Source organism: Folsomia candida, unplaced genomic scaffold (genome assembly GCF_002217175.1).
Source record: "Folsomia candida strain VU population unplaced genomic scaffold, ASM221717v1 Fcan01_Sc001, whole genome shotgun sequence".
Taxonomy (NCBI): Eukaryota; Metazoa; Arthropoda; class Collembola; order Entomobryomorpha; family Isotomidae; genus Folsomia; species Folsomia candida.
In genome coordinates this window covers 22754619-22778887 of record NW_019091193.1, presented here as the reverse complement: position 1 = coordinate 22778887, position 24269 = coordinate 22754619, and the positions used below count along the sequence as shown (strand labels likewise).

The following is a 24269-nucleotide window of genomic DNA, read 5'->3' as shown; positions in this document are numbered from 1 at the left end:
TTTTTTGCATCAGTTTCCTCCTAAATGAAATGAATGAAAATCTGATTATTTGCAATTCGAATAAAGGTAATAATAATATTAGATTTAATTTTGTTATGTATCCAATGTCACCTTTTCCGGTACTATTTGAGTAGTTTCGACTTTTTTATGCTTATCAAGTTGTTTTTGAGCTTCTTCAGTCTTCACCTTTCCATTTAGTTTGGCCATTGCAAGATGGAGATGAAGGGCTTGAATGTTTTTCTTCAGATCAGACGTTTCCTCCTCTGATGTCTCATTCTTGTCCGGTTGAACGTCATCGGACTCGTCAGATTCTAGAGTCTCCTCTTGAGAAGATTCGTCTCCAGGATTTGCGTTAATGCTTCCTTTATTCGGGAAGATCTCAGCATTGGTCTTGTCGTTGTCTCGAACACGTTTCCACTTGTCGTAAAATGTCACATCGTCCTCATCGTCACTTTTATTATCTCCTCCGCCGCCGATCCCGCTTCCAATCATCCCTTTCATTTCGTCAACTGTGTATGGACATTGATTGAACGTAGCAGAACAAAGTTCTTCGCCTTCTGCTTTCTCCAACTCGGATGCGGCTTGACCTATGCGGGCTGCTAGTTTCAATTCTTTCTTGAACTCTGGACTCTGAAATGTATTCTCTTTATTAAGTAAATATTTATAAGTACATTTTTACAGTTGACAATGGAAAATATTGTTTACTTAATGCAAGTTTAAGTTGAAATGACACATACTTTCCAAAAGCCTGCCGACCTTTGCAGTCTTTCCATGTCTTTGCTGAATTGCTGGGTAGATAAGATTTCAGGAGGATCTGAATTACGCTCATGATTTTGGTGGCGATCAACACTTCGGCCAAACCGGAGGTAAATTCGATGGAAAGGAGAAAGCAGAGAAGATATCATACTGCTTTTGGGCTTTCCAGGGTCTGGGTGCGCCATCGCCCCACCACCATAATTCGCCATGTGATGAACCATCGCCGGAGCCATTTTCCCCTGAAATCTTGGTGGAGGTGTACGAAATTGAGAATGTTGATCATGACCAAGTCGGTTGGACAATGTAGACGTGGCTAAAGGTGACCCACTCCGAAGCGAATATTGTCCAGTAAGACCCTTTGTTGATAAAGTATTATCGAATACTGAGTCGCCAGGGGTTAACTGGTCGGATGGAGCGGCTGGAAATTCAGCGTCCCTTTAGCATGGAGTCAGTAAATCGTTAAATCATTTTATTATTGTTTTTTTTGTGGTGAACCCAAAAGTACATGTGCATAATAAAAAACCTTACGCCATTGCAAATTTGATGAGATATGCCAAATCATTCAGCGTGCTCTTGGAATTTCCTAAGTTTTCAGAATTCATTCCGCAAAAAAATTTTGGGACGCAGCCCATCGTGCGAAGAGCAGAAGCAATGATGCGAAGTTGTCGAGAAGACCGGCCACGACGTTTCGCAGTTAGACTGCTGGATTTTCTGGATGAAAAATTGTCCAAAAACAGCGTCACAGCCTCAGCAGTGTCAGATGTGGATTCATTTACTTTCGAATCAGGCGAAACACTTAATGCAACTGCGACGTGGTCCATATTTTGTGAATTTACTAAATATTGAGAAATGTAAGTACACATCAAAATACTAAATTATTCGGACATGATGAAGTATAGTGTATCAACTTACCTGATAAAGAATAAGTGACTAGACTGAGGATTCCCAGGTGAAATCCATGCCGACTGACGACAACTGGCCAACTCATGCACACATTTATGTTACCACTTAACAGCACTAAACTAATCACTAGTGGAACACTGCATGAAACACATCCACGCATATTGAACTGCTTTCGAAATGATATGTAATTGTAAAAAACTGGCGACAGAGTCATTTTGACCCGAAATTGTACTTGAAGTTCACTACCAATCGAGTCGTAAATGCAACATTTGTCCTAATCGACATGTATATAATGCTATTACAAAATATCACTGGTACGAAGATTTTAACTCACTAATTGCACACCAAGTTAAGTGATTGTTACATTTTTAATGATTAAGATATGTATAATTAATTAGTTTGTTTAGATACAAAATTAAAAGATAAACTAAAACAGTCAGACGACATTTCCTTATTATTTCGCACACCTCGCTTGAAGATATCAAGTTTACCAAGCCGGGATGCTGCAGTGATGCGATGCCCACTCATTCAGCAAGATGAAGAGCTTGACACAGTTGAAGCTATATAAAAAATGTAGTTGCAAATCAACTTTGTTACTGACCAATTTTAGAATGATCATGCCTTTGCTCATTCATGTGGTTGGTCTCATTTATGATTCTCATGCTCTTGAAGGGATAAAACCGGAATTGAAAACAAATACAGTCTTGTTTGAAAATCGTATTGGTTGTGATATATCAGTAGTACATAAATAATCCCTATCAAATTCGGCTGTAGTTAGTAGTCAGTAGTAGTTGTAGCGGATATTAAAATACTTACCACGATCAACAACACAGTATATGGCCGACTTAAATAAGTAATTTCATATTATTAGTATGTACAATTATTTATTTTCCACTTATGTTACATAAGTATTTGTCAGCAACATTAAATACAGTTGAAATTCATTCGGGATAATTTGTAGTCGCCTTTTGGCTTGTTACATGAATTTATAACCTATGTACATAAATACTTCAGACTTGTTGATATCTATAAACCCGAGCCAGCCATTTTCTAATCATTTGCTTAATTTTAAAAACGCCAAATATAATTTAAGTAGTTAGTTAAGTAAGCGTTGACCAACGCAAAAGTGAAATCGCTATTGAGTATACATAAATTTTCCTAACATGAAAGGTGTTAGATTTTTCCGAACAATTTTATAAATCAGTATGGGTCACCATGTTGGCATGCCCATTCACCTGCCCAAGTTATAAAATTTACCTTATGCTCGTAATTTGGTTCCAATTGCTTTGTAATGTACAAATGTAGAAAACTAAGAACATTAAAACCGACCCAATTGATTCATTGCTTGTTTCAATTTTGATACTTTATATAAACTCGTACATGCGGATAACAAATGCAATGAGTTCGAGTGGCGTGGAGTTAAGATGTTATCGCACATTTGTATGCTTATTTTCTTTATTTATTAAATGAAAATTTCAGCTATCTAATGAACCCACTGACCGACTAAAAAAACTGCAAAGAAACCTGTATAACAGGATTTGTTAGGGATGCAAAAAATACATGAAAAACCAGTAGTTTGTTTGGACTATGTACTGTTCTGAAACTTCTAAAAGTAATTAATGAATTAATAAATTCAATTACTTTATATATGTATGAATATATAAACCTTACGATGTTATTAATCACCGGATTTTGATTCAACCGAACTACTTGCTACTTCTTTGAGTATTATCTGAATCTGTAAGTACTCCGGACTTATCGAACGTACGTCCCTCAGTTTAATAATCCCGTCCCTTAGTTTAATTTATAATTTTAAAACTTATCGGTGCTACGTTATGTATAACTGTTAAATTTTCATGCTTAAAGTATTTTTTTACTTGAGAAGTACCTAGATTTAGATTTAATATCTAAATATATTTAGACACACGATTAAAAGAGGCTACAATTTCAAAGTTACAAATCTAGTTTAACCCGTTTTCCAAGTTTATAATTTCGAAGAAAGACTACACACCCAAAAAACAGTATTCAATTGTAGCATGATCTTAGAACTTGATTTGCTCATCTCACATAACCGCACCCCCTTCAAAGAAGTTTCACTGATCAATGCGCAAATTTAGATTAAGAAAACCGGAAACCTCAATGTATACATACATATATTTATATGTTCACGAATTGCAATGTTCAATAACGTTCGTTGCAGTGTCTAACATGAAAGATGTACACAATTTTAATGAAATTTTATTACAATTGTAGATAATGCTTATACGAACATCTTGTACATAATTAGATTTAAATCATTGCGTCTTAATCAATTTAGTTTTTACTTAACTCAACAAATGCCACCAATGCGTTTTTAAATGTAAGCACCATAGATATGTACCCATGCACATATGTATTTACTAGGTAATAATATTCTTATACTTCTAGGTATTATTAATAAGAAGACCTATATATAGGTCATACCGTATTTATATCTTTTCGTGCCAACATGCAGTGCCTGAGTTAAGCATGTAACAAGACGCAAGATTTGTGTTGTAAGCTTTTATTCAAGATTCTAGAATATATAACACATCCATAAATAATCCTAATCCAGGTAATCCTGAAATAAAGGAAACAATTTTGCTAATTAACAATTTATAGGTACTTATATATGAGAAATACAAATCGTACAATTTCACACGCTGCCTGCTGCCAAGTATCCGTCCAATAACACGTCTACAACATGGCTCAACACTAGGATGACAACTAGAAGGCAGCTGCCTGAGCTTAATTCGGACGCTCGAGACTCGCACAGGTTGCCAGCGACGCAACGATAGCCAAAAGGGCAGCACGACAGCCCTCCAGCACAGCAGACAAAATCCGAATTTGTACCACAGCAAGAATAAAATGGGAAACGAGTGTTGCAACAAGTTTGATATTGGCAGCCCCCAAATCCAGTCAAAGAAGCAAAGTCCTTATCCTCCACAGGAATAGTGCCCAGAAGAGCTACCGACTGATTGGTGTAGGTCAAGATTTCACGACCAGAGATGACTTGAGCACAAATTGATGTCATGAGAAAAATTGATCGGAGATACATTTTTTTTTAATTTGTGAAGTACAGACAGGTACACAGTACAGTTGTGTCTATAATAAGCAGTTTCCATAATGAGCATGATTATATGGCGGAAATACCCATAGGTGATATTATGTGTACCAAGTAAATTGATATGAGTAAAATCTTATCGGTCTGATAAAGGACGCATAGAAATATTATTTATTTAGCGAGAAATTGTTTTGAGCCACTCCCTAAGCCGTGTTGAGAGCCGACACGGGCAGAAAATGAAGGACATGGAATGTAAGAGCTATTGACTCATACAATTAAAATTGAGATAACTTTAAAACTATTGCCAAATGCAGAATTTTAATTAGTTATTATGAAAAGCCAAATTGTGTATCATGGGTGTTAATATCTACACCCAGATACATGTATTTGTAAATACATATATACGTAGCCTCAATTGGGTAAGTATAAATTGTTAACAATGTTAACTCCTTTCAAGTAAAGATAAAAAGCATATCTATGACATCCAATCTGCAAAACTCATTCGTTTTACAATATACCAAACCAATTACTCTTTCATAGATGAAACATGAGATGCCACGAGCTTGAAAAATAAATATGTTGCTCCAGCATGTATCTGTATGTACATACATACTGGAACATATGCATTTAATTATGACTATGTATGATGAAATCTTTAAGAACATTCTGAGGTTTTCGCTTTTGTCATTCTTTAATAAACTTTAATATGAAAATGAACTAGGTTAATTTATTAATGGCATTATTCCGCATTTGTGGAAAATGGTGACACTGATTTACATTTCGCATGTGCTCTATTGTTTACTTGTTTAAGAACTGTTGAAAGTGAAGTTCCAGGTCCACACTCGAATGAATTTGGGTACTCACTGTCTTTCGGTCTGCAAGTTTAGAAAATCGGGAAAGAATTGAATACCATCTCTCAACGATTGTATGTAATAAAATTGTGGATAAATTCATATGACACGACCCCAATAAAAATTTTCAGTTTTTTACCGTTTATAAATTGTATGTAAAGTTTGTTCCCACATGACTGGTCGTACAATCTGTTTGGGTAAATTTCTCATCAAGTCATCTGAACCATGATACCTGTGAGCATAGACATCACCTGCTATAGTACCTGACCGACCACAATATAAATCGTTTCATAAAGTCTTTTTAAATACCTATATCCTGTGACATTTGAGAACACTAACATTCTTGGTCTATTTATTGTCATCCCTTTCATGACTTGGCGTAATGGATCTACTGCTGGTTGCATCAGGTCCGTGTGAAAAGCACCAGAAACTGGAAGTCTTTTAACTCTTCTTAGATTGAAGTCCTTATAATTCATCTCCAAAAATTGTAGAGCTTCGATATTTCCTGCGGACAAAACGAATTATTATGACACATTTAAACATTTCGTCTCGATACAAATTTGACTTTAGTATTTCAAATCCTCACCAGCAACTACCTTACAATGAGGAAACAAATAGTTGGCGATAGAGCAGGTAGGATTTTCTATATTATGTTCTCGACGGCACCATTCCTTTGCTACCAGGAGAGAATAGTCTGAAGAAAGTAAATAATCATTATTGGTCGAGCTAATAGATATTTAGCTTTAGGTCAATGTTATGAGTTGAATCATTTGTTTGTACTTAATTTCGAATCGGCTCCATATAACACAGTCGACATCCCTGATGGAGTGAGTTCACTTGCCAACTGCATTGCTTCCGCCCGTACTTTAACTAAGCGAATGGAATCCTCAAAACTAATTACTCCAGCAAATACTAAAGCAGTCAATTCGCCAATGCTAAAACCAGCAGTTGCAACGCATTTTTCAATGCTTACTGGGTCCTCCTCTCGTAATCTAAAAAAAAACATAATGTAGTGTTCTGTGTCGTTCTTTTTTTGTACAAAAAATGCATACCTTTCCAATGCGGCTAAAGAACCCACCAATATTGCTGGTTGAGAATGAATCGTTTGATCCAGTTTTTCCTGCGGTCCATTTGCACATAAATCTAAAAGATCGTAGTCTAGGATTGACGATGCGATTTCATACAAAACTTGCACATATCGCGGAAGCTGTGCAGGATTCCCACACATTCCAACGTATTGTGTTCCTTGGCCAGGAAAGAGAACGACCTGTTAGAGAGCAAGATTTTCGTCAAAACAATGCATTGCCTCTTAGAAATTTGTGATAACTTACTGATGTAGTTGCGGGGTCAATTTTCCTCCTGAGCGATTCTTCCGCAGCATCATTCCCCTGTTCGAAACCAGTTCGTCGTGCCCCTCTCACGTAGGATGTGGTGAGGAAGGGGTCACCACCAACCTTCCCCATCCCAATGGGCACACCATAACTAGACTTTGACTGCTGGATGAAATTTTTAACAACTTTATTTATCATTCTTTTAAGAATTCTTATTTTAAGAATCTCTTGATTTGTTCCGACTCTAAAGCAGTCACAGATTTTATCGAGGCTCGCGCTTTCATTATCTATGACCACTGTAAAATGAAACTACTTGTGCAACAAAAACGTAACGGGGGCACTCATGACCGGTAAATGTAATGTAGTGGTTGCGCCTATTAATAAAACTGCTTATTCTTAGTTTTCAAATCCCTACATATTAAATATTATATGGACTATAAATAAGTATAATATGCAATTTCAGTCACTCCCTACCGCATCTTTTTATATCTGTTTTTGGAGTTTAATATATGCAAATAAATAAATTTTGATCGAATTTTAGTCATTATTTAGTTAGGTTTTGATAAGGTGCATTTACTCCTTATAAAGACCTGTAATTACGTATGTCTTTTATTCTTCTGTTGTATCTGAATGAATATCACATTGTGTTCATGCATGTAGGGCATAAGTATATGTTCGTCAATCAATACGGCTTTGGCAAATAAATATCTTCTTTTAAACAAGGCTTGTGTCACTGAGGGTGAAAGCATATCCAGTGGATTTGATAATGGCTTTTTTTGCCTTCTCTACATGTTCTGATTTGATCAAGATGTAGTCCGTGTCGTACGTGGAGACGACAAAGACAGGAATCGCTTCCTCCTTGAGTGGCGTCACGATGCTGGCGAGAGTGCCTACGAGACCAAAATCCAAAACAGCCTCAATTTTGATAACCCTCCAGCCAGGCTCCGCTTTTGTCATCTTGTCCCCAATGACGAATCCGCACTGTGAGGGGAGTATTATCGAGACCTCGTCCTATTAGAGAAATTCCATTAATTATGTCACGCTGGCTAGTATTGGCAAGATATCCCTTCCAGTAAGCCAGCGTGACATAATTAATGGATCTTCCCATTACCAAGGTTTTGCTAATTGTGAACCACTTAAGGGTAAATATGTCGGGGGGAAGCTGTGTCTCTTTGTTGAGGCGATACACGGTCACATCGTCCTGGTACAGGGTTAAGTTCAAACTTGTGACCGACGACATCTCGTTTTCTTCGATGAGTGTGCCAATGACTAAATAGTAACGCACGCACCTAACGCACGCACTACAATAACAACGTTAACTAAATATAATTTAAAGATATTTGGCATTACCAAGATGCAAGATACAGAAATTTGCTTAATGTAAGCTGCATATGCAGCCAGAATAAATTATACTGTATAATACTTCATTGTACATTTATTTTGCAGTTTCTGCCAGAGAGACAAGACTCTCGCCACGAGAGTGCAAAAGTCTCATTTCATATTGGATGAGACAAAACAAATCTTTGTGTCGTGTCTCATTTGCTCATTATTTGCTCATAAATGATAAATTAATAATGAGCAGTAACTTATTACATAAAGCCAGCCTTATTTTTTGAAATATACTGCGGGACTCTGATAAGAAATCTCACAATTTGTGAAATTGAATGCGCACATTGCTTGCGTAATTTATGATTTCGGCAGATTTTGTCGAATTGGTACAAATTTTGAGCTTAACGAAAACGTAAGCCAAGTGAGCCAATTAGGTAGTAAAAAAGAGGCAACTGTCGTCAACAAACTCATTATCGTGAAATGTTTTGATTTCTTTGATCAAGTAATAAACAAATATGGAGAGATTCCGTTTGGCCACATTTTATTACTTCGCATCATAAATCTCTCACATTTTTAGTGACGCTTCGATTGTTTTTATGAGTCTAATCTGTCCAGACCATCTACCCATCATATTAGTTGCTGTGAATAATTCACAACCATCAAATAGATATCTACCGAACTTTGCGTCACAATTTTGAAGTGGAAAGCAATTAGAGTAATTATGAGCTTACTATAATCCCTAATACCTTTGTATAGCTGATGTAATAGATAGGGAGCACAACTTACCAAAGTATTGGATTGAGGGTATAAAAAGTCGGGACACTGTTCACTTGGTATCAATTCAGTTTTCTCTCATCTCTGGGAAAGAACTAAAAACAATACTCCAGCAAAAAAATTAACCGAAAGTCCTAAGCTAATTCCAGCATGAAGGCTGCCGCAGCAATTACGCTACTCTTGGCCATTGGAGCCTCCGGTCGCTACCTCACGGTAATATCATAAGTTTCGTAATATCTTAAGTTTTTCTTTAGGCACAAACTAAATAAATTAAGTTTCACAGGTTCAACCCGACTGTGAACCTACAGTTGTCGAAGGGCCATCCATCCTCCCAGCCCCAGTCTTCTCCGGCGGCGATGTCTCCTTCGGAGGGCAACAACCATCCATTGTTCCAGTCCCAGTTTTCTCTGGCGGCGATGTTTCTTTCGGTGGACAACAACCATCAATTGTTCCAGTCCCGGTCTTCTCTGGTGGTGACGTTTCTTTCGGAGGACAACAGCCATCCATTCACCCAGCTCCAATCTTCGGAGGTAGCGATGCTTCCATTGACAGTGGAATTTCTATTCTTCCATCTGTAGGCAGTGGTACTAAGCTCCCACCAAAAGAACCTGTCATCTCTATCCTTCCAGTTGAAGGCGGTGAAGTCATCTCGATCTTCCCAGTTGTTGAGCCACAACAACCATCCATTGTTCCAGTGCCAGTCTTTTCCGGCGGTGATGTTTCTTTCGGTGGACAACAGCCATCCATTGTTCCAGTCCCAGTTTTCTCTGGCGGTGATGTCTCATTCGGTGGACAACAGCCATCCATTGTTCCAGTCCCAGTTTTCTCTGGCGGTGATGTCTCATTCGGTGGACAACAGCCATCCATTGTCCCAGTCCCAGTTTTCTCTGGCGGTGATGTCTCATTCGGTGGACAACAACCATCCATTCACCCAGTCCCAATCTTCGAAGGGCAGAAACCATCTATCATTGGGGGAGAAATTTCAATCCTCCCAGTTGACGGATCTATTTCCAACAAACTTCCACCCAAGGAAGTAATCTCCATCTTCCCAGTTGATGGAGGAGAAGTCATTTCCATCTTCCCAGTTGTCGAAAAACCTGAAGTTGAAGGTATCGTTCCACAACAGCCATCAATTGTTCCAGTTCCAGTTTTCTCTGGCGGTGACGTTTCCTTCGGTGGACAACAGCCATCCATTGTTCCGGTCCCAGTTTTCTCCGGGGGCGATGTTTCATTCGGTGGACAACAGCCATCCATTCACCCTGTCCCAATCTTCGAAGGGCAGAAACCATCCATCATTGGAGGCGGCATTTCAATCCTCCCAGTCCCTGAACAACCCGAGGTTGAAGGTATCGTTCCACAACAACCATCCATTGTCCCAGTCCCAGTCTTCTCTGGTGGTGATGTCTCCTTCGGTGGACAACAACCATCCATTGTCCCAGTCCCAGTCTTCTCTGGTGGTGACGTTTCTTTCGGAGGACAACAGCCATCCATTGTTCCAGTTCCAATCTTCGGAGGAAGCGATGCTTCCATTGGCGGTGGAATTTCTATCCTTCCATCTGTAGGCAGTGGTACTAAGCTTCCACCAAAGGAACCTGTCATCTCTATCCTTCCAGTTGAAGGTGGTGAAGTCATCTCGATCTTCCCAGTTGTTGAGCCACAACAACCATCTATTGTTCCAGCCCCGGTCTTTTCTGGTGGTGATGTTTCTTTCGGAGGACAACAGCCATCAATTGTCCCAGTTCCAGTTTTCTCTGGCGGTGACGTTTCTTTCGGTGGACAACAGCCATCCATTGTCCCAGTCCCAGTTTTCTCTGGCGGTGATGTTTCTTTCGGTGGACAACAACCATCCATTGTCCCAGTCCCAGTTTTCTCTGGCGGTGACGTTTCTTTCGGAGGACAACAGCCATCCATTCACCCAGTCCCAATCTTCGAAGGGCAGAAACCATCTATCATTGGGGGAGGAATTTCAATCCTTCCAGTTGACGGATCTATTTCCAATAAGCTCCCACCCAAGGAAGTTATTTCCATCTTCCCAGTTGTAGAACAGCCTGAGGTTGAAGGTATCATTCCTCAACAACCATCCATTGTCCCGGTCCCAGTTTTCTCTGGCGGTGATGTTTCTTTCGGTGGACAACAGCCATCCATTCACCCTGTCCCAATCTTCGAAGGGCAGAAACCATCCATCATTGGAGGCGGCATTTCAATCCTTCCAGTCGCCGAACAACCCGAGGTTGAAGGTATCATTCCTCAACAACCATCCATTGTCCCGGTCCCAGTTTTCTCTGGCGGTGATGTTTCTTTCGGAGGACAACAGCCATCCATTCACCCAGTTCCAATCTTTGGAGGTGGCGATGCTTCAATTGGTGGCCAACAACCACCCATTGTCCCAGTCCCAATTTTCTCTGGCGGTGACGTTTCTTTCGGCGGACAGCAGCCATCCATTGTTCCAGTTCCAATTTTCGAGGGACAGAAGCCATCCATCATTGGAGGAGGAATTTCAATCCTTCCAGTTGATGGATCTATTTCCAACAAGCTCCCAGTAGTTGAACCTGTTGTCTCCATTCTTCCAGCTCAACCAGAGGCTGATTGTTAAATGAATACTACAATCGACAATCTTTCAAATAGTATTAGAACAATTTTCACCTCTCTATTAAATATTATTGCATGTGGTAATCTGTGAATTTTGGAGTATTCTATGTTTGGAAATAAAACACTATCCTTTGCATCATAAACGATTGAAATATCAAATTAATTACTCTCAATAATTGTCAGTACTTGCATGGCTTGCATGAAATAGGACGAGACGAACCAGTATACGACACGCACAAATACACTACGTAAGTAATTATTTCAGACATCGGAAATATTACTAAATGCTTACTATAGTCAAACTCCCTTCCATCACCATCAGGTAAAATTAAAACCTGAATGCTATATTTGCAGAAAATTGACAAAAAAATCCTAATAGCTCATGCCTAATACTAAACTAAACAATATAACGAAAATAATAATAATATAGATAATAATAACACAAATTGATGTAAGTTAGTAATGGATTTCCTTGAGTCATGCAGATGACAATAACCTGTACAAGTAATGAGTGCATAGTGACGGGGCGCGGCCGCCCCCATCTCCATACGCTCCCACTCCACCTAATGCGCCATAGTTTCGCAAACTTTGAAGGCTATTAAAAAATTACTAATTTGGTTTTGCAGACAAATTTTTGCACTTTGAAATCAAAGCACATCATAACGTATGCAAAAAGTTATATTGGAACTAATGTTTCCGCTTTCAGCTATCATGGAAAGGGTATCCCTAGTAAGTGATGTTTTAGCCTTTATGGATGAAATAATCGGGTAAAATAAGACATTCATTTTCCCAATAATTGTATATGCTTTATCATTGTACCCGCATTCTAGTAATTAATTAATTAGATAGCTTTGCCTATTCTGCAAAACAAACAACAATCAGACTAAATTTGTTATTGGAATTTATATAACTTTGAAATGCGGTGACAAGATCAAAGTGTCCTGTCAATCAATTTCGTATTACGATACTTTACTAAATGCTAGTAATTAGTAGTGTTTGAGCTACAATCAAGCTGTCATTTCAAGTAATTATAGAGCTGTAGAAGCTCATGCTTGGTTTTCTCTCGTTCATGGTCAGGATTTCTGACTCACTGACACCGCACTCATTCCTAATACTTACTTGGTGAATTTTAAAAAGTACAATTTTTGTTGTGCAATTTTAAATGTAAAAATTTTAGCTTTAAAAATAGACAACCGGAGTAAAATTAGCATATTATCAAATGAATCTTGTTCCTGAGAAGACTCTAACCCTCGTTCATCGTTCCCTGAGGTTCTCCTCATTTTGTCACTCCATTCCCATACGACGAATAGCAGTACGAAAAAATTTTGTACTTTACTCTGAAGTCTGAAAATCCTCTATGTATTTACATGTATACACTTACATATAGGACCTCAATCCACCCATCTATGAATCTTGCATCGCAAGGCGCAAGCTTGGTCTCGATAAGTCGAGCTCATCGTTGAGGGTATGGTTGTGTGGAGCCAACTTACTCTTTCAGTTATGGGGAGCATCCTTCTCCACCTCTCGCATGATTTGGGCCATGTTTTTCCTCGGGTTTGACCATGTACCCATTCTCGACCTAGGTTTGTGGTCGTGTCATATAAATAGTGCTCCGTACGAATCCGAATTTAAGTTTGAATCGTTTAATTTCGAATCCAACTTGGGCTGGATTTGGGAGGAACAAAGATTTCGTTTTAGGAGGGCGGTCCTTCGTTCTGACCTGATATATGTATTTATTGGCTCTCCTAAACAGGTTTCGTCACGTATCAATCCGTTGGTTTTGGAGCTGGGGCCCTGTTCCTGACTTTCCTGTGGTGGAAACATGACGAATACTTGGCGTTCCTCAACTTGCTCATTTCCGGGGGAGTGAATGGAGGAAAGCAGGACGGTAATAATGACGACATGTTCTCCAGATTGATTCCCTGGATCATCCCAGCAGTTTATATGCAGTCTTTCTGCAACTCGTTTCTTTTTGTGAGGAGGAGAAATGGCGTGCAATATATTTGGAGCCTGTTGCACCCCTCTTGGCAAAACTGCAAAACGTTTGCCTTGATAACCTGCTATGAATTCCTCATCCCAATGAACACTTGGAATATAGTGCTCTTCATGTTCTACACCTATTCATCTTACACGCACTACCTCGGAGTCCATTTGAAGAAATGGGCGTAAGCACCACATTTTCTTCTAAGTATTATATTTTATAGTAACAAATTTCATATACTGTGTACAGAAATTTACAAAGACGTCACCCACCAGTCAGTGTAAAAGCCTGTCAGAGATGTACGCTGTCTTACCGACAAATGCAGATCATGACAAATATGTATCACTCCTGTTACAGCAAATATCTCGTCCCCGCAGGACTAACATTTTTACTCTTTCTCGTGTCATGGATGACGTTTGCCACGTTGAGGTTGGCAAAAAGTCCACTCGTGTCGGTGTCACAACCCTCATTTCTCATTTTCCCACTGGGAACGTTCGCCTTGTTCATCCTCTCGTTTTGTGTCAACTCTGAGGGGCTCCTACTATTTCAAGGGTCAACCCAACTACTCTGGGAGTGGAAACGATGTCGGATAATGAAGAGGATGAAAATACTTCAAAGTTTTGAACCGATTAAGGCACAAGTTGGATCTCTTTATTACTTAAAAAGAACTTCCCCCTTGATATTTACGTCAAATGTTGTTGGACTTACGATTAATTTGTTACTAACTTTCTAGATCATGGAAAATTGTGCTCCACGTTTAGTAATTTTAAACTTTAGTGTAGGGCTTCTGAATAATAAAATCAGATTGCATGGTTGGAAGGAAGTTACTTGTTTTCTCACTTTTATCATTGTAATATAATGGTCATAGATCATTCATCGGATTTTTGTTAGTTTAAGAAAACAGTAATTTATTTGTCGCATGAAACTACAATTATGCGCAATACATAAAATTTTTAACTGTATGAAACAGTAAAAACTTTTAGTAAAATATTAGACATGTGTACGTACACGCATATGAAAATCCAGGTTTGTACTTTTTAGAATTCAATATCAAGTAGTTGAATGGGTGGAAAATTTGAACTAACAGGTCATTTCCGACAAAGAAAAAAACAACGTAACAAAAATTTATACAAAAGTTGTGCAAAAATATTGGACAAAAAAACATCAAAAAGGTTTTATAGTAAATGCACCAAGATGAAAGATGAATTATTCTTTAGCATCGCAAATTCCTCCATTGGAAATGGCAAAAGTGGCTTCAGACTCTGGCAAATCCGGGCTACAGGGGTGCAAGAAAAACTGAATAAATGCATTGTCAATTGGAAAATGATATTCATTGTTGAATGAACCTGTCGTAAATCTTTGCAATTCGCAGTTCTCCTCTGCCTTTTCTTAGAGAAATCCGTGTAGTAGATGCATGTGCCATAATGTTACCACCAATTGGTTTTTTTGGATCCGCCTAAATAAATTAAGAAGGGCAAATTCCAAAAGCTGTTACGCTATCGTATTGTAATAATTCATAGAACAAATTCTAAAAAAACCTGAAAGCTCATTGTCGCTCCTGGATCTGATGTCATTTGATTAGTAACAAACACAGCCATGTTGTACTCCTCTGACATTTTCTGCAATCGAGACAGCATTTGTGCTAATTTTTGCTGCCTCTCAGATAACTCACCGCGCCCGCTAAAGTCCACACGGAACAAAGCCATCACAGAATCAACTATCTATATATTTACAAACAATAAAAGTAAAAAATAACAACAATACTATGCCGAAAAATAACTTCAAATAAAATAAAATTCTCAACTAACCAGCAGTTTATATACACCTGATTCTTCATGGCATTTCGCAGCAACAAGATCCAACAACTCATATTGATGCTCAGAAGTGTATGCTCGAGCATACAAAACATTGTCCAGAACAGCGCTTTGATTTAAGCTGAACCGATCTGCAATGTCCTTGAGTCGATCAGGTCGACTATGTACAAAGAAATTTCGAGGATGACAAGCATTAATTCACGCATATTTATGAGTAATTTAATTTCTGTTGAAGACATACAATGTATTTTCCGTATCAATGAAAATTACTTTTCCTCCAGAATAACCATTCTGGCCAGGAATTTGTGTTGTTACACATAATGTGTGAGACAATTGTGTTTTTCCCGTTCGAAACTCTCCAAATGCCTCAGTAATTGCCATCGACTCAAGTCCACCCCCAAGCAGTTTACTGCAAAAAAAATGGTTTAGCAATGCAAAATATCTATTTCAATCAACGACTCATGCAGATAAAAAATTTAGCAAATAAAAAATCTCACTCAAACTCGTGGGACCCTGTTGTGATCCTGAAAACTTGCTTCCTTTTATCCGCAAATTGCAAAGCTGTAAGGAAACCACTGCTGTCCAACTTTTGACAAGCCTCCTTTATTTTGTCCACCTGAGTTTATGTTTAATGCATATATTTTAGTCCACAACATTTGCGACATGTATAAAATCTAATCCAGTCCATTTGCTCGCATATGCAGCAATTCATTATATTTAAAACCCAATAAAATTCATTCACCTTCACTTCGGACAGGCCCTTGACATTGCACAATTTCTTTTTGGTACACATGATTACGCCTTTGATAGTGCAAATCCCAACTGACTTGAGCTTCTTAATGTCAGCCACATTCTGTGATATGTAATACAAGATGCAATTATTTTTCTCCAGCATAATTAATTAGATAGACTTACAATTCCATGATTTTGGAGGAGATCGATATCCTGAAAAAATGTTTCATCGTCGTCCACGTCAAGCACGGTAGATGCATCAAGGTCATGCACGACCTGATCTTCTGTGAGTGAGACGTCCTTATCTGCAGCACGCTTCTTTGCCTTGGTCGCCATTTCTGATAACCACAAATTAGGTGTAAATTAAATTATATGAAATGCAAATGAACATGGACTTGGGAGGGAAAGACTCAAGTCAAGTCAAACCCTTGTGATCGTTTGACATGAGTGAGCAATTTATCAAAACACTTACAGACAGATACTAATCAGTTTGTAAACTTATTAATTTATAAAACGGATTTAATTTGAAATAATTTTTTTTAAATGCGAATATTGAGAATAGAATTTGGAAAGCGACAACGATCAGAGGCAACCTTGAGAAGGGAAAATAGTCAACTGAAAAAAAACGGAGAAAAGTTCGCGAGGTCACCAACGGAACCGACGAAGAGAAGTTCTCGCTGAGAATGTCTCAGCGATTCCAAAGTTACAATCGTTACAATTTCAGTTCCCAATAAATAATTATGGAACTGACGAATTGAAGTGAATTCAAGCATAACTAAACTTTATGATAGTCTAAATACATTATACTGTACAATATTTAATACACATTGGTCGCATGAAAATTCAGAATCTGAATTTCATACATATAAATTATATGAATTTTACATTTTACAATACAGAGACATTAAACTAATTAAAGTAATTTGATATTAACAATTAATAATGCAAATTGTCAATTGTGAATCATGAAGTGCACATCAAAATTTCGGCACGATTTGGTATTAATTAGTTCATTAGTTAATTTTTTTTTGATTTGACATCATTTCGGGGTTTATTGACTGAGCTTCATGAGCTCCAATTTCAAACAGCCACATGTTTCTATCGTTCGGCGTTGTTGTCTCCGGTGTTGGTTCTGTTTGTTTCCAATTGCTACATCATATATTTCAGCAATTTCATAAATAAAAATATTCGTGCTAACTTTTAAATATCTTCAGATATTACAAGTTTTTGTGCAGTCAAGATTTCCTCAGTGAAGCTTGTGCCGAGAGGGTAGGTTGTAGTATATAAATCCAAAAGTTGAGCATTATTGTTATTATTCATGCATATTTTTTATTTATTTATCAATTCTGAATTTAATTGGTCTTCTTTTGTTTCAGGTTATTTGTTAATACTTCACTTGAAATAAACTTAATAGGCGACATCAATAACCGCGAATATGGTAAGCTCGCAGATTATTGCTTAAATAGTAAAAGTATTAGTATTCTGTATTATTTATTTGTGCAATACAAGTGTCTCACACCAAGAGGGTATATCTGGGGGGGGGCAGCATTTCATAAAAATGTATGAAATGTCCCCCCTCGTCGTTGTTTCCATTAATGGGCTAATAATACATAATATAATAGTAGTATTTACGAATGCAGGATTGACCTAATTGCGCGAATTTTTTCCTGTGCAGAGTGAATCCGCAGAAGTTAATCCAAAGGCCTATCCTTTGGCTGAGGCAGCGTTGACTACCAAGATCTTGAATTTAGTTCAGCAAGCGGCCAACTATCAACAGCTGAAAAAGGGAGCAAACGAGGCGACCAAGACGTTGAATCGCGGTCTGGCCGAATTTATTGTAATGGCTGCAGATGCGGAGCCTCTTGAAATTCTTTTGCATCTCCCCCTCCTTTGTGAGGACAAGAACGTCCCGTACGTTTTCGTGAGGTCAAAGCAAGGTGAGTCACAGGACAACCCAACAACAAGTTTATTACATTATTTATTAACTGAAATAACGTGAATAATTTCTCAAAACAAATTGTACAGGATCTTTACTAGTTTTACATTTTCTTATTCTCTATTGTATAGCACTTGGCAGGGCTTGTGGTGTGTCCCGCCCCGTTATTGCTGCCTCCGTGACGATCAATGAAGGCTCGCAGTTGAAGCCCCAAATTACTACGATTCAACAGGAGATTGAAAAACTTCTCGTGTAACATTATATTTATTTTTGAATTATCTTTTGTAATATTCAGAAATAACTTGCTTTTGAGTACAACAATAAGACTTTCTTGAACTATCTCAAACAACGTTGTTATTTATTGTTATTGCTTTCAAAATAATTATCATATTGTTACATACGGAGCATATGTATATAGGCCATACAACTTTGTCATTATCAAAACGGTATTCAATTATTGTAGGTATATGTATGGCAAAAAGTATTGACTATTCTTGATCATTATTATGATGACTGATGAGCATAAATTTCAAACGTCATATCATACAAAACGTATCACGCAATTACTCAAATACAATAATTAAAGCTTTTATTGGAAATGTAATGGTTCAGTATCTCAGCTAAACTAATTTGCTAAAATGAATTTTTGACAAACTAAGGTATTTATATTATTCATAAAATTACAATTTATAAAATCACAATGTCATAAAGAGCTGAGTGGAAATTTTCCACGTCAAATCATGGGTCGCTCGGATTGATTGAAATAAATTATTACTATCACAATTAACATATTGCCCAATAAAAGTGGTCAAGAAAACCCAGATTTATATTGAAAAAACGAATATTCTTACGCATCTCTAGTCATGATTAAACAGAAATTTCGCTAGTTTTTGAAGCACAATTTATTTTGTATGTGATATGATTTGTATACGCCACGCTACTGATAAAACTAAATACTAAATTACGATTGTTTCGATTATTACCATGCATAAAAAGAGTAATTCTGAAAATATTTTTGACGTCTAGGGACAACTATTCCAATTCTAGTTCAACCTCATGTTTTTGCAAGATTAATTCCACTTTCTCTTCCATTAGTTGCATCCTTTTCTGCTCATCCTCCTCTGAAATTGTAGAAGTTGTCTCCCCCTCTTCATATGCATAGGTTGGACGGAGCAAGAAAAAACACTTGCTTTCCCTAAAAATTCCACAGAATTTAATTAATGCAACTACAAAATGTAATATTGAATTGATTAATTGAATATTGACTACAAGTTTGGGCCAGAAAATTTGTGTTTGAAGAGTCGACCAGGTCGGGCTTTTACATAAAACAAGGCTGAATTTAACGGGTTTTCATCTCCTCTGCCGTAGTTTATCGAAGTGTAACAAAGCAACAAAGCCGGTTCACATGCTTTGAGATCATCAAGTAAATCCTCCTTCATGTGACGGAAAAAATCGTTTTCAGAGTCGATTCACCATTACATAAATATTTAACCAGTTTATGAAAATGCAAATTTAGGCTAGGTTAACTCACGTTTATTTGATCGCTTAAGTAGCCAATACATTTGTACAGCTTCCGATTGATAATATCGTTGAAGATCTTCCTTGCACTTGCACCACCATTGCCCCATTCGATAATTTGTTCCAAGACGCTATCGGTAATTTTTATGAAGGCTGAAACATCCTGATGGGCAGTGGATAGTTTCAGTACCTTGGCAGGGTCTGTGCTAGAAGGGACTCGGAAATAAGGTTCGGCCGCTTTCAAGCCATCCACAACCCTAGAGATAAAGTTATGCATACTTATTATATTCAATTTTCCTCGTAGAAATATAAATCTATTTGGAACTCACATCATTTCCACAATCCTGACAACTTTATGTTGATATGCTTTCTGATGCAGGCTGAACCTGCCGAGAAATAACTCTTGAAGAGTACTAGAAATTTTCTTCCGATATGCAATTATTGTGACAGTGCTGTCCTGAGCAGATTCGGCGACCTCAACTGCAGCTCCCTTTAGCCCTGGTCGAACGAAAAAAACACGGCTGTTGTTGAAAATCCGTTGAAAATCAAATCCTGTCTTCACATTGAGCTGTGTGCAATCACGAAGGATATAGTCAAATTTATCCACGTCTATCTTGGTTATGTCATTCGATACGATCTATTGGCAAAAGAAAGTAAGGTGGTGTTCAGTTTTACTATTACATATGCATGCATGCAAACTGTACAAATGCCGAGATTCATTCACCAATACCTGATACAGGAAATGCTTATTCGGAGGGCGTCCCTGAAACTCATCACCACTTATTGGGTGTCCAAGGATGATCTCTTTAATGAATACGAGATCTCTTTCAGTGAGACCTGCTTGGTATTTGCACAGGGTCCACAAGTCATTTGACTCCAACAAGTAGTCCATCATTTTGATTGACATTTCCTCGTGCTGTTAATATATTATACTTAAAGGTGCTTCATTGCAAATAAATCAATAAATCAATATAACAATGTTAGAACCCTTACCGAGTAGTTTTTATCGTAGGTGCTGATAAATTGTTCCCAGGTGTGGGAAAATGGGCCGTGTCCTAAGTCATGAAGCAATCCCGCGATGTATACGCATAGAAGATCTTGATTATCAATATTCAGTTCTGGCTGATTCGTTTGAAGTATTTTGCAATAGGTCCCGGCCAAATATGATGTTCTGAATTATGAAATTAAAAAAATGGCATGTTCTTCTCACCCCATGCGAAAAATATTTAATATTGCGCATACTTACCCAATACAGTGTTCGAACCGGTTATGACACGCCGTAGGATAGACGTAGTAGCATAATCCGAGTTGTTTCAAATTCCTCAACCTCTGGAACTGTCTGGTATTAATGATCTTATAACAGATCAGAGGTAATTCGACGTGTGAGTGGACCATGTCGCAAAAAAATTTAATCCTCGTTGCTGAAACCAAAACGAAATTTTAAGCGCAGTAAACCTCACTTAAATAATCAAGCATATATTTGGCTGAGTGTGTTATAGCAAAACTGTATGCAAATAATAAATTCGCAACTAATGCGAGCGATTTGTAAGCGCACCCTGGAACGTTGTGGAGGGGGTGTAAGGACGTGTCTCCTTGTTGTTGGCAGTGGCGGAAGAGTCGGAGGAGTCGGTGAGATAGGTCCCGTCGATGATGCCCTCGTCTTGCTCCTCCAAGGACCCCGTTGATCCTGTTGACGAAGATGAACCACCACCACGTCTCGTCTTCTCGTTCACTTTGGGCTGCTCCATGGCTTTGCACACGTCGTCACAGCACGGCGAGCTAAACTAAATCGGCAGATACAATACCTCCCACCACTGACGCAAAGGAAACAAAATTAGCAATGAGTGGTTGGGTTGTGTATTGTAAATCAGATAAGTTCATAGAGCAAGAACCTGATACTACTTACAATTTAGATATTGGTAATGGCTGAGTAAAAGGAAACGTTTCTAACAGTGCGTTTGTGACCTTGTTGTGGGTGAAACTGTGAGCGAAATATGAGACAGTTTTTAATTATCTCTGCTAAAGGCGACAACTGCTTCAAAAATTAGTCATGTAGTTCAAAACGGCATACCGTACGCTGCGCTTACTCATTCGAACTGAATTCTGAATGAGACAAGAGACGAAAGGTTTTTGGTAAATTTGTTTATCCAAATTTATTTACATCTAAGCATTTCTGAAGATTGTGTACTTCTGTTTTCGAGTCCTGTTCCCCACGAATTTTACGACAAGAACTAACTGCCTACTGTTGCTAACTACTAATGTTTTTTGTGGATGAGGTTACGTGAAACAAGAGCTGGTTGGGCTTGGGATTGATGCTTGAGTAACCGAGTAACTTGAGTGAATGGGAAATGAGACGAAACACTTTTTATTGTCCTTGTCTTGTTAATGCTTGTCAGGGTCAAATGTTGTTGGTAAACTGTTCAAACTAAATCTTTGTAGAAAATGTATTGTAGATTTTTCACGAAGAAGCACATTCGATTTTATGACTAATTTTAATGGTTATGACAACGATTTGGCTCAACTACATCCAGAAAATCACAACCAAAGGGTCTACTCACAGTTTCTTAATTTTAATGTGCATGGCTACTCGATATCAGTTAAACCAAAAATGACTTCAACAATAATGTTATTTATAAGATTGAGGACGTCTTTATATGTATGAAAAGTCGTGTAAGAATGCATACTGACGTTATTATATTTTTACATATATTTAAAGATATGCATGTACCCTAAGTGCACAATTTCCTGCTAAACCGTGACAGTGTAATTAAATTTGAAATTTATCGCTCCTCTGTTTATTCATCTATACCAAGCAGATCTGACTACCATTTATATTGGCTACACGAATCGAGGAAAAAAGAGACAAAGTCAGTTCATGACCCAAGTTTAGACCAATTACAAAATTTAATCGATATGCAAATTCCTATAGTTTAAAGGTGTATAACCCCTAGGAATTTGCATATATCGATTAAATTTTGCATCGTCATCAATGAAGATGTGGCATGTTAGTTGCTACTCTTTACTTGTTGAGCACGATGAGTTGCAACGTTTACAATTATCAAAATGTATTGTGCTTAGCTTAAAAGCAAAATAAATTTGTAGTCCTGTTTAAGATCTCCCGATACAATATCGGTACATTATCAACACAAAGATATCGACTTGTTAGTTGGATGAATTGAGACTGACATTTTGGGTTGTGCTTTCCCATTTGACATGGTAAGACAATATAAAACTTCATGAAAATACGAAATCCTCTAGATGGATTGGATTTCATTCATTTTTAACTTTTATTCACTTTAGTGCATGCACGTTCTGCATGCATAGTGTACTTTTATGCACTATGCATGCAGAATAATATTGTGCGCACAAAAAGAAACCTGATAAATACACAATAGTGCAGATTGCAAAGTAAACTATGTTGATGTATATATACATACCTAAATATGTATGCAACTTACCAAGTCCGTTTAAATATTTGACTTTAGGTATTTTCCTTTTTATGGTAATTCAGGAACGAAAGTGACTCAAAGGGAACACCTATTTGGTTGGTGGTTGGATTTGTCTATAGTATCATGGGCGCAGAATATATATGTAGGTCCAGAACACAGAAATGGTCCAGAATGGTCCAGAATGATACTTATGCAGTATGCAGTATGAGGCCAGGCGATGGTAAGAAACGAAGGTCATGCAATATGCAATGATGGATATGCTTTAATCTCAATCCAATCCGCTTGTGTAAACAAATGCCAAATTGTTCCCTGCAAACGGGGTTGGACCCTATGGACCTTATCTCTACAATTTACAAGTTTCTCCTCTCTGACTTCAATCTAATTATCCAGTCCTGGTGGTCCACAATGCATACACATTTCCGTACACTTTCGCTTTCTCTTTCTTATCGTAGTTAATTATGCCATTAGATAATTTGATTGATTTATCGTCTAATTACAAATGCATGTATGATATAACTCTTATCTATCACAAATTATTACTTACTGCCATGTATTTCACATTAAAAAGCCTGATTTATAAAAACCTTCAGCGTGCGTGCAGAAGTCCGAGTCAGGCCTATCGTAATTATGGCTCAGTCCAACTTAATTTTTCTTTGAATATCCTCATTATGATGATCTTCTTTTTTATGGAAAAAACTTTACGCTCAACTACAATGTTCTGTCACCGGCATTAATTTTTCTTGCAGTTTAATCAAAATCCGTATGTATGTATCTATATATATCATGCACGGAGAGCTGAGCCGATTAAAACCTTAAATTACCTTATTAAAAAATCGGAACAAACGCGTTTGATATAGTTTTAATTACGAGAAAGCTAAAAAAAAAGACAAGCTACAGGGTACACAGACAAAGTAAAATCGAGTCAAAATTGAGACTGGGAAGCGGAGGTATACATAATCTGGACACAGCACGTGCAATGCAAAACTGTTTTATATACCTACTTCAACTGGTGAAAACTATAAGCAATAATAAATAATAGTTTTCAAAAGTTTTGGGTGCTTACGTTTCAACCTAAGGGTATCCAAGATCGACGTTGCGGCCACGGGCGAAGGGGAGGAGGAGGTCATATCTCAATAGTCGAACCAAATAACCAAACTATAAACGTTAGAATTTTCAACTTGAAAAGTAAGTAGTTCGATTTTTTTAATTGAATATTGTAAAATT

The 24269-nt window shown here is 37.7% G+C and overlaps 7 protein-coding genes across 12 annotated transcripts; 3 read left to right on the top strand and 4 right to left on the bottom strand.

Annotated features, from left to right (window-relative positions):
* Positions 1-5412: 5412 nt before the first annotated feature.
* Positions 5413-7196, bottom strand: LOC110862639 (probable malonyl-CoA-acyl carrier protein transacylase, mitochondrial). Its single transcript, XM_022111858.2, has 7 exons — positions 6924-7196; positions 6645-6859; positions 6373-6584; positions 6179-6286; positions 5902-6097; positions 5732-5824; positions 5413-5616 (listed from the first exon to the last, which is right to left on the bottom strand). Exons 1-7 carry the CDS (start codon positions 7119-7121, stop codon positions 5481-5483), a joined length of 1158 nt encoding a protein of 385 aa, XP_021967550.1. The 5' UTR covers positions 7122-7196; the 3' UTR covers positions 5413-5480.
* A 268-nt stretch (positions 7197-7464) lies between these two features.
* Positions 7465-8399, bottom strand: LOC110863519. Of its 2 annotated transcripts, none has more exons than XM_035844989.1 (2): positions 8035-8399; positions 7465-7928 (listed from the first exon to the last, which is right to left on the bottom strand). In XM_035844989.1, the coding sequence occupies exons 1-2, from the start codon at positions 8161-8163 to the stop codon at positions 7638-7640; spliced, it is 420 nt and encodes a 139-aa protein (XP_035700882.1). In that variant the 5' UTR covers positions 8164-8399; the 3' UTR covers positions 7465-7637. The 2 variants fall into 2 exon arrangements, with proteins under 2 accessions (XP_035700882.1, XP_021968548.1); XM_022112856.2 differs by having other exon boundaries at positions 7465-7934; positions 8035-8392.
* A 678-nt stretch (positions 8400-9077) lies between these two features.
* Positions 9078-11758, top strand: LOC110852476. Its single transcript, XM_022100565.2, has 2 exons — positions 9078-9239; positions 9310-11758. Exons 1-2 carry the CDS (start codon positions 9177-9179, stop codon positions 11617-11619), a joined length of 2373 nt encoding a protein of 790 aa, XP_021956257.1. The 5' UTR covers positions 9078-9176; the 3' UTR covers positions 11620-11758.
* Positions 11759-12387: 629 nt separating this feature from the next.
* On the top strand, positions 12388-14720 carry LOC118435729. The gene is made up of 3 exons (XM_035852135.1): positions 12388-13198; positions 13369-13780; positions 13846-14720. Exons 1-3 carry the CDS (start codon positions 13144-13146, stop codon positions 14327-14329), a joined length of 951 nt encoding a protein of 316 aa, XP_035708028.1. The 5' UTR covers positions 12388-13143; the 3' UTR covers positions 14330-14720.
* LOC110844527 (meiotic recombination protein DMC1/LIM15 homolog) lies at positions 14688-16807 on the bottom strand. Its single transcript, XM_022090750.2, has 9 exons — positions 16615-16807; positions 16326-16480; positions 16153-16263; positions 15908-16026; positions 15652-15819; positions 15405-15570; positions 15135-15317; positions 14943-15052; positions 14688-14872 (listed from the first exon to the last, which is right to left on the bottom strand). Exons 2-9 carry the CDS (start codon positions 16476-16478, stop codon positions 14803-14805), a joined length of 1080 nt encoding a protein of 359 aa, XP_021946442.1. The 5' UTR covers positions 16479-16480; positions 16615-16807; the 3' UTR covers positions 14688-14802.
* A 421-nt stretch (positions 16808-17228) lies between these two features.
* Positions 17229-18424, top strand: LOC110842222 (NHP2-like protein 1). Its single transcript, XM_022087934.2, has 4 exons — positions 17229-17411; positions 17519-17580; positions 17818-18079; positions 18210-18424. Exons 2-4 carry the CDS (start codon positions 17578-17580, stop codon positions 18332-18334), a joined length of 390 nt encoding a protein of 129 aa, XP_021943626.1. The 5' UTR covers positions 17229-17411; positions 17519-17577; the 3' UTR covers positions 18335-18424.
* On the bottom strand, positions 18410-24247 carry LOC110842219 (deoxynucleoside triphosphate triphosphohydrolase SAMHD1). Of its 5 annotated transcripts, none has more exons than XM_022087928.2 (10): positions 24109-24247; positions 21503-21577; positions 21152-21410; positions 20843-21017; positions 20590-20767; positions 20327-20512; positions 19926-20233; positions 19610-19853; positions 19348-19511; positions 18410-19273 (listed from the first exon to the last, which is right to left on the bottom strand). In XM_022087928.2, the coding sequence occupies exons 3-10, from the start codon at positions 21342-21344 to the stop codon at positions 19111-19113; spliced, it is 1611 nt and encodes a 536-aa protein (XP_021943620.1). In that variant the 5' UTR covers positions 21345-21410; positions 21503-21577; positions 24109-24247; the 3' UTR covers positions 18410-19110. The 5 variants fall into 5 exon arrangements, with proteins under 5 accessions (XP_021943620.1, XP_021943621.1, XP_021943618.1 ...); XM_022087929.2 differs by lacking the exon at positions 24109-24247 and adding an exon at positions 23055-23192; XM_022087926.2 differs by lacking the exon at positions 24109-24247 and adding an exon at positions 21668-22431.
* Between the last annotated feature and the right edge of the window lie 22 nt (positions 24248-24269).